This window comes from Cajanus cajan, chromosome 7 (assembly GCF_000230855.2).
Source record: "Cajanus cajan strain Asha chromosome 7, NIPB_CcT2T_4, whole genome shotgun sequence".
Lineage (NCBI taxonomy): Eukaryota > Viridiplantae > Streptophyta > Magnoliopsida > Fabales > Fabaceae > Cajanus > Cajanus cajan.
Genome location: NC_138523.1, coordinates 39,421,978 through 39,432,296, shown reverse-complemented (window position 1 = coordinate 39,432,296; position 10,319 = coordinate 39,421,978). Strand labels below are relative to the sequence as shown.

Genomic DNA, 10,319 nt, shown 5'->3' with positions numbered 1-10,319 from the left:
GGGATAAACTTAGAACTTCTCCCTCTCCCCTCACCCCTCTCTCTTTTTTGGATGAATAATGTCCATTCTAATCGCAAGATCTTTTCATATTATAAGTCTAGGACTATATTCATAAATGTTTTAACTTTTTAATTATTACATCTCATTTTTATAGTAAAAATTTTCAAGAGTCAAGATACATTCACCATTCTCTTGAAATGCAAATTTTGATTTTTCTTTTTTCATTTAATTAAAAATATTAACTAATAGTTAATTTCCCAATTAAGGGATTTTAATGGCCGATCCAAAGCTTTTCAATCATGAGCACTTAGTAGTTTATTTTTCCATGGTTTTACAGCTATCACATGGCTCTACCAAAAGAAAAGTTACAAGTTTGCTTTACCTAGCTAATTTGGTTGTATTATATAGTTCAACAATACCCAAATGGAGCTGTTATTTGTCTCCATCAACATACTAGTACACATATAAAAAGGTTGGTCGTAAGGCCTTCGTTTTTTTATGGCTTTTTGGTTTCTTTTTTGTGCAATCTTAAAGTGAACTTTTAACCATTTGTTATATGTGTGTGGATGAGAAAATTCATTCCTTTCTATTAGTCAATGTCAAGGGACAATAGTACCGGATAGTGAGATTTATTGAACAACATATTACAGATGAAGTTAATTAATTTATTTGACCAAACTAGATAATTATGAAAAAGTGGAAATTTTGTCAATCATTTGATTGGAGTTGGTATTAGGTAATAGATGGTCTATAATATGATAAAAACAAAGACATTCATTTAATTGTGGCTTGGAATCCTATCCATATTGTAAAAGCTGGCGGCCTAGTTTTTTTATTTTATTTTATTTTATTTTTTTTATTTTAAAAGGTTACTTTAAATTAAAACTAAAAACAATAATTTAAAAGAAAAAATATAAAATTGTTTTTTTTTGGCTTAAAACTATCTTTTTAAGATAAAAGTTGTTTAATAAAAAATGTTTTTTATTATGTTTAGAAATAGTTATCTCATCCAATAAAAAAGTATATTTATAAAGATAAAAAATATCAGTAAATTAATTTAATTTGCATATAATTATTTTAATAATATAAATAAAAAATATTAAAGTCACATATTTAAAAATGTCAAAATAATTGTAATAATACTTTATTTTAGTGATGATTTGCTAAATACATATAATATTAATAAAAATAAATTTAAATATCAATTGAAAATGATAAAATAATTAACTTCTTTTATATTGTTTAATAATATTTTAAAAGAATAAAAAAAAATGCATTACAATCAAGCTTGATAAAATCCATTACACATACACACAAAAGATTCAAAATGAGGTTCAACATAAAAATAAAAAAATAAAATATTTCATAAGTTTTCTAAAAGGTCTTCCTATTAACTTTTCTTAAAGCTGCCAATTCTCATTTCTCATTTCTTTAAAAAATAAACTACTTATATTTTTAAGAACTTTTGTATAGAAATTAAGGGTTTGATCCAACTTTTTCTTAAAAAAATAAAAAACAAGACTAAACACTACCTTAAAAATTAGAATCATCCATTTTCAATATATGGATACATATTTTGAGATCAATCTTTATCAAACAATAAACAAATTAATGAAATCTAATAATTTTTTTTTATAAAATAAAATTGTAATAATTCAATTGGTCACTGTACATAATAATTAATAACTAAGTATAAAAAAATATAAATCTAATTATTTATGATTAATATGTAATAGTTACTTAATATACATACAACAATATATATATGTATAGGAATAGACAACAAAAAATATAAATAATTCCTCAACAAAGAACAATCTCATTTTATTCGAGAGTGTATCTCTCTAAAAAAATTTTATAGAATTTTTAAAATATAAATTTATAAAATTTAAGTCCTATATATATATATATTTCTAAATTTGGTTAATTTTGACCTTAATACAAAATAATTCTTAAACAACTAAATTCATAAAATATTTTTAACTTTTAAAATCTTAAAATATTAAAATAACATATCAACATAAATCATTTACTTAATAAAATTAAATAAATAATAATACACATCACAGTATTACAAAAATATAACAATCTAAATTTATATTTATATTCCTGACAAATAATAATTTCGGAATTTCACTTGCCCATTGATGAAAAATATTTTTAATTTTTAATATTATAGTGGCATTTAATTGTAATTTTATATTTGCAAATTATGAGCTGTCCTTATTTCATGCTTACGTGCTAGATGACTATACATGAACATTAAAAACGTGTTTAGATGTGGATTGATAGCATGAATTTAAATTAATTTATTTTTTTATGGAATTAAATTTAGTTAACAATCATTTTGAAAGTGGCGTGATTTATATTTAGATGATATATATTAAAAAAAAAATTTCAAGAATATTATTAAGATACCTTAAATTAAAATTGAATCCGAGTGTGTAATTAATTATTAAATTAAATTTTAATAGTTGTGCACATTTTTATCATTATATTGAGCTACTTTAAAATTCTGATACATATTATTACATTCTTAAAAGACTGATACATATTATTACATTCTTAAAAGACTGATACGTGATTATTAAGTTTTATGACACTGGTGTAAATTTTTTTTTTTATAACTTAATAATTATAATGGACAAATTATAATATTTAAAAAAAAAAAACAAGTATGATATTTGCACAAAATAGTTACCGTTGAAATAGATGGAACATTAATCATAATGCTGAAATCATAATGCATGGCCAAATAGACTAAATTCTAATGGCTAATTAAGACAGTTTATTTATCGGCTATTTATTAGTTTTTGACTTCAAAATTATCAACACAGGTGGCCATCATATTTTTTTTAAAAGGCATGCTCATTATACACCGATGCATATATATATTTTAAAAGGCAAAGCTGGTTAAATATTAGAAACTGGTATGAAGAATTACTCTTACAAGAATGCATTTAAGAATATGGACTTGTTAAGAAAGTAAGTTAAATAATAACTTAATTTTATAAAATCAATTTTGTAATATAAGAATTATTTTATATATATATATATATATATATATATATATATATATATATAAAATGTATGATCTTATTTTTAGTTAATATACGATCTCTGATACATTTTCTTATAGTGAGGATCCAACATCTTGAGCTAACATACCTCTTTTATATTAAATACCGGGCATCTCAAGTGTGAAACTTATAACATTAAATATTTGCAAGTGATCCAATAACAATAACACTTCTTAGAATAATAGGTTTCTCTCTCCTATCAAATACTGAACTCAATAACGTATAATCTAATAGGTCCACTAATAAATTGTTAGTATATAGACTCTGATATATTCTAATACCATCTTGAAATAATGAGATAAGAGTCTAACTTAACTTTACAAAATTAACTTGTAAAGTTAAAATTGTTATCTATTTATATACATTATTATGATCTTATTATTAGTCAATGTAGGATCTTCAACAACACTTACTAAGATAGATTTTAATATATTTTGATAACTTTCTATTGCTTCATCTTTATTAATTGTTTTTATTTTAGCAATCAAACACCTTAAATTTGTTTTTAATATTATTGTTATTTACTTTTAATTTAATGTTAATTTTTCTAGCAAATTATAATTACTTGTATGACTAAATTTTAAATTTTTAATTAAAATTTATTTTTCTTATTTATCTATTCATTTGAAATATTTTTTTACACATTTTTCTAATTTTAAATATCTTTAAATTTATAATCTCAAAATTTATCCAAAATCTCAAAAATTAAAAGTATCTGCCAGAAAAAAAAAACTAATGAAAAAAAACTAATAGCATAATAATAATAATTATTATTATTATTAAGTCACGAAGGAAAAGAATGTCCCAAAAAGAAAAATTCAACAAGAAAAAAAAAATACTCAATACTAATAAAGAGGCATGATATGAATACAATTTTTAGACACGTTTTTTTAAGAAAAAATTACTTAAATATTATTAAATATTAAATATGTTATATCTTTTATTTGGTAAATTTCATTTTCTGATTAGTGAAACTTATATAAATTTCAGCTAATAAAGAGAATATTAGAAGATTTCTTACTACACTCATGTAAATAAGTAATCATCGTGCATACTGCATATTGGAATTGACATATTCACATACACAAAAATAGTAATACATATATATTTTTTTTAATAAAAAGGTCATTACTTTGTATTTTGCTGTCCTCAAATTTTGCGAAAAGAAACTGTAACATAAGACCTGCGATTACATCTAAATCAAATTTTATTTCATCTCACCACGGTTCATTAGTATATTCTTAAATTGAATTTTGCCACGAAACACACCAAGTTAGCAACCGTATCCGTATGACATTAAGGACCCACCACATTAACCCATTTTTATGTTATTTTTTTAAAATTATTTTCCTCAAAAAATTTCCCTTGTTGTTGGTGTTGGACCCTCTCCTTTCTCCCAGGCTTTTCATACAGCTTTGTTGGGAGAAATGCAGGGACGAATGAATGGTGGAAGATGATGGCTTTCAGCGACAGCCATTGAAGTTCTTAAATCACATGTTTTTGGAACCTTCCATTCCATTCCTTATGGTTTGAGCCTCATCAGGATCTGTTTTATCTGTGTCATTTGAGTTTCAGAATCATGCATATAGGTATGTATGAATATGCAATGATCCAAAGCTTCTGTTTTTCCTCACAAAATGTATTTTTGTAAAAATTTATTTATTCTTTTTGGTGGATTTCTCTGCTACTTTTTATTTTATTTTATTTTATTGGTGGATCGAATTAGTTCTTCTATCACTTGTACTAAAAATCTGAGCTTTGGCTGGCTTCTGGGGTTTCTGAGGATTAGTTGGGGTGCTATGAATTTACGAGTGTTTGATGAAATCTCCTTAACAAGTTTGTAACTTTGGTTATGCTGTTGTTGGAGCTGTTTGTTAGTGATTTATTTGGTTGGTTAATGGAAAGGTGCATACTTTCCATTTGGGTGTTGGTTGAAAATCTGGGGTGAAGTTGTCAAAAAAAGAGGTTAATTTGGAATAATTTATTTGGGTGGTTACCGGAAGATGGAGAATTCTCTTTGCGCTTTTTAGTTGAATTAGGGTCTTTTAAGTGGACGTTGTTGTCTTACTGAAATTTTTTAACTGAAAATTCTCTCCTTTAGTGGACTTTGACTTGTCTTGCATGCACCATTGTCATTGGGGATAGGCATATGTTACTATTTCCACAAAGGTAAGGTAGCATGCATCCTTTGCTTGACCAATAATAACCTCTTAGTATTTTGTACTAGACCCTTCTTACTGCAAGTGGATTCCATCTACCTATGGTTTTGTTGCTGTTGGATTCATCAAAGTATATGTCTAAATTTCTACTGTCTCCTTTAGCCTATTCAAATATGCTTATGTACTAAAATCATTAGTCATGATGTGTTTTTGCATGAAGAGAAACTTGTGGTTCTACATTTAGAATTTTTATCAATATTGGAGTCTACGATGCACTGGAGTTCTATTTAATTGTTTTAAGTAAATATAGGACTTCCTTTCAAAAAAAAAAAAAAGAAGAGTAAATATAGGACTAATAGTGTGTTTGGTTTGGTGGTAGAAAATCATGATGGGTACAAAATCGTGGTGAGTTTACCTCAATGTTGCTTCCAAAAATCATGATGAGTGTTTAACTCACCACTAATCCAAACACACACTAAATAGGGGACTTTCTTATACCTTTAAGTCAATTCCCATAATATCTTATAATGCTTCCTTTAGAATTCTTGTTCGTGTAATATTAGTTTGTTTTATGGTTTCACATGAGCAGGTCAGGCAGATACAACTTCTGTGAAATGTCTGATCAACAGCATTTCTCGATTCATTCATCTGGTTTCTTGCCAAACAATGAAACCTATACCCTTTCAGACGATCTGTAATAATATGGTTGGGGTGTTAAAGCGTTTGAAACCAGTACTTGATGACGTCATGGATTACAAAATCCCTTCAGATGCAAATCTATGTAAAGAGTGTGAGAATTTGGATATGCGGGTTAATGAAGCTAGAGATTTCATTGAAAAATGGAGTCCAAAGATGAGCAAGATCCACAGTGTAAGTAATTTCTTGTACTCTTACAGTCAAACTAATACCAGTATCCAACACTTGTATTTCCAACTTGTTCAAGATCATTGGCCTCTTTGTTGCCATTTGAAAGTTGAAAGAGACAATGAACCAATAATGTGGGAATATCTCCACCATTTATCTACGTTGTTTGAGGTTAATTGCGACCTCCTAACTGTTCTGTTGGGATTATTCTATTTTCAGGTTCTACAAGGTGGTACATTGTTGATCAAGTTACAGAGTTCTTCACTAGATATCTGTCACATGATAGTTAGATCCTTGCAGTCACCTCCATCTGCATCAGTTTTGGCTAATCTCCAGGTATGTGCAAAGTTGGAAGTTACCTTCTATATCTCTTTTTCTTTATCATTATTCTGCTACACCACAGCCTCCCAAAAATAAAAATAGGTGAAAAAAGAATTGAAATCCTGTTTTTAGGAGGAAGAATCAATGTTATTTTCAGGTGTAATTATTTTATCTATTTAAGTATGAGACTAATTTCTGGCAACTTTTCAGCACTATATCCAGGAACTTCAGTGTCTCAAGAAGGAAATGGCAATGGTCTACATAGAAGAGGCACTAAGAAGCCAAAGAGATAATATTGAACCTTGCAAGGAGCATCTCAAGGAAATTATTGAGTTACTTAAATTGACATCAAATCAGGAGCTCTTAAAAGAAAGTATTGCTGTGGAAAAGGAAAGGTTGAATGCCGAAACCAATAAAATGAAAGGGGACTTGGTAGAGATGAATGAAATCGTGATTCTTGTCCGTACTTTGCGTGATTATGTGATGAAAACTGAGTGCCCTGTAGTCAAGAGTGGACTCTCAATCCCTCCTTACTTCTGCTGTCCTTTATCGTTGGAACTCATGTTGGATCCTGTTATTGTGGCTTCAGGTCAAACATATGAGAGGCAATCCATGCAAAAGTGGCTTGATCATGGGTTGACTGTTTGTCCCAAAACTCGTCAGAGACTTACTCATACAAAACTCATTCCCAATTATACTGTCAAAGCTATGATAGCAACTTGGTGTGAGGAAAATAATGTCAAACTTTACGGTAACTCCGAGCACAATAAATCTTCTGGTACAACATCCCCCTCAGATCATTTATTGTCTCAAGATTTAACTCCTAATTGTTGTGTTGGGTCTTTACCTAGTTGCAATTCCATTTCAAGATCATCTCCTAAAACTGAAAGTACATTCGAAAAGCAAAAGGGTGATAACTCTTTCAGATTATGTGGAGAATACAATGGATGCCAGAGTGGAGGAACTGAAAAGTGTGAGCAACAATCCCCATATGTACACAGCAGAAGTGAATCATTTTCAAGTTCAATTTCTAGTACCGATTGCACACTTGCAGTTTCAAAAGATGTGTCAGGGATATCCAATAAGCATCAAAATGTGAAGGTGCTGTCTGGAGAAATCACAAAGGCATGTCCTCCTTCTCCCAGTAACAAACAATCAGGGATATCTTCTTGGTTATCTGGAAAGCAATTTCAAAACCCTGGATCATATGAGGGAGTGCTGGAGAATGGAAATAATAATGATAGTAATAATAATAGTCATTCAAGCATTGATTCCCATTCTGTTTTCAACTCAGGATCAGATGAATTGACCACCTCATCTCATATCAATAAATTGATTGAAGACCTTCACCACCATTCAATTGAAACAAAAACTACTGCTGCAGAAGAATTGAGGCTCCTTACAAAGCATAACAAGGAAAATCGTATCATTGTAGGGAAGTGTGGGGCTGTGATGCCTTTGCTTTCGCTGCTATATTCAGATGGGAAGGTAACACAAGAGCATGCTGTGACAGCTCTGCTGAATTTATCAATTAATGAAGACAACAAGGCCTTGATCATGGAAGCAGGAGCCATAGAACCACTTATCCATGTTTTGAAAACAGGAAATGACAGCGCCAAGGAGAATTCTGCAGCAGCTCTATTCAGCCTCTCAGTAATAGAGAACAATAAGGCAAGAATTGGCCGTTCTGGAGCAGTTAAAGCTTTGGTGGATCTTCTTGCCTCAGGTACTCTCAGGGGAAAGAAAGATGCTGCTACTGCTTTATTTAACCTGTCAATATTTCATGAGAATAAAGCTCGGATAGTTCAAGCTGGAGCAGTGAAGTTTCTGGTTCGGTTAATGGACCATGCTGAGGGAATGGTTGACAAGGCTGTCGCTCTTCTGTCAAACCTGTCAACAATTCCAGAGGGCCGATTTGAAATTGCAAGGGAAGGGGGCATCCCCTTACTAGTTGAAATTCTTGAGTCAGGTTCTCAGAGAGGGAAGGAAAATGCTGCCTCCATTCTCTTGCAATTATGCCTTCATAGTACCAAGTTCTGTACTCTAGTTTTGCAAGAAGGAGCTGTACCTCCTCTAGTTGGATTATCTCAATCTGGTACACCAAGAGCAAGGGAAAAGGTGTGAAACTTATTATCCTTATTGGTGGTTAACATTTTTATTGTCTGTTTATATCTACCAGTCAGTTTGCTGCATTTGGCTGAATTTTTGTCCTTCTTATGGTAACACTGTTGAATTGAAGCCTTGGGTTCAATCAGAATTATGCAAACATTTTATTGAAACTTGGAACTACATTATTGTTCTCTAATATTTTCTCAAGATTAAGTAAACCCTAAACCCTAAACACGGTCAATCAATCAAATATCATCTTATGAATGACTTTTAAAGTAGTTATTATAAGTTAACAAAGTCATTATACATGGCAAAATGTGATTGGATGACATTATAGCAGTGAACTTTAATTTAATTCTATTCTCAATAGTGCATTCCCCATCCTAATTTTCTAATATTTTCTCTAGTTTACTTTTCATACACTAGCGTAAATATTTTTACAGGGTTAATCAATTAGATGTCATCCTATGTAATAGTTTTAGGGTTTAATGGTGATTCACAGACAATGTAAATCATTTTTACACAATCATTTAATCATAATTCATCATAAATGATAAGTGTGTTGACTTTTACAATAACTATCTAAAAAGTTATACAAGTCATGATTTCTTATTGATTGATTGTGTAAAATTTTTTTACATTGTCAGTGTATCACAATTAAATCCTTAGTTTTAAGGTAGTTATTACGTAAGTCAACAAAGTTATTATACATGACAATATGTGATTGGAAAACATTATATCAGTGCATTTTGATGTAATTATTTTCTCAATAGTTTAATTCTCCATCGTAATCCCCTCCCCCCCAAAATAATATTTTACCTTCTCTTGGAAAATGGAAAGTTCAATTGTAGCAATTTACTAAAGGTATTATGAAAAACTTTGGTGGTCAAGGCATACAGTGCCTCTTGTAATCTGAAAGGTGTAACAGAAAACACTGACATTTACATGTTCATGCAGGCACAACAGCTCCTCAGCCATTTTCGTAATCTGCGGGAACTTGCTGCTAGTGGGAAGGGAAAATCATGAAAATTTGTTATTTTGGTTGTTTCATTGCCCCTTTTTCCCTGCCTAAGTAACTTGTGGTAGCTTCTGTCTAGGCCTATAGAACTTTTGTTTCATTGCATTCTTTTGATTTTTACATGTATCATTTGAGAAGCTGTTTTTCTTATTTTATTTCAGTGGCTTGCCATTGCTTATTCTCAAGTTCAAAATGCGACACCATTTCCTCTCTGCCTCATTTCTTCCCTTATTTTGCGGGGTATCTAGTACTTTCCAAATTTTGTATGGGCTTCTAATTTTCTTTCGTACTGTGGTGGCTACTCTTGGGAGGAGAGAGTAAAGTTTTTGAAGCTTTAGCTTGGCAAAATGTATACCACAATGCTATTCTACTAGACCATAACTGTTGTGATCCCAAGTCGGTGTTGTATATATTTGTACATATACTATAAAATTTTGTGATCTACTATAAATCATTGTACCTTGTACTGTTCTTTGAGCTGTTTTATTGTTATATATTTAACCGTGTCAACTTTGTGATCCACCATTTCAATTTGACCTATTGCATTGCCTTGCCATAGTTCACGGTTTATGTTGCCAAAAGCACTCAGGTTGGATTCAGCAAGGTTAATTTTATGTCAAGATTCAAGAAGTTGATTTTGGGTTTAGAATTGATTTTGAATTGCAACAACTTTATGAACGTTTTTCATTGGATAAAAAAATTATGTTGGGTTTTACTATTAATTAGGTACTAGCGTTTAGAATAAAAACATTTAAATATAAACCACAT

At 29.9% G+C, this 10,319-nt stretch overlaps 1 protein-coding gene across 2 annotated transcripts; it reads left to right on the top strand.

Moving 5' to 3' along the window:
* Nucleotides 1-4,371: 4,371 nt before the first annotated feature.
* Nucleotides 4,372-10,045, top strand: LOC109817385 (U-box domain-containing protein 3). 2 transcript variants are annotated; one of them, XR_002241347.3, is made up of 6 exons: nt 4,372-4,669; nt 5,829-6,109; nt 6,323-6,439; nt 6,635-8,542; nt 9,491-9,615; nt 9,713-10,045. XR_002241347.3 is itself a non-coding variant. In XM_020382624.3 (5 exons), exons 1-5 carry the CDS (start codon nt 4,660-4,662, stop codon nt 9,557-9,559), a joined length of 2,385 nt encoding a protein of 794 aa, XP_020238213.1. In that variant the 5' UTR covers nt 4,374-4,659; the 3' UTR covers nt 9,560-10,045. The 2 variants fall into 2 exon arrangements, 1 of the variants encoding a protein (XP_020238213.1); XM_020382624.3 differs by having other exon boundaries at nt 4,374-4,669; nt 9,491-10,045.
* The last annotated feature ends 274 nt before the right edge of the window (nt 10,046-10,319 follow it).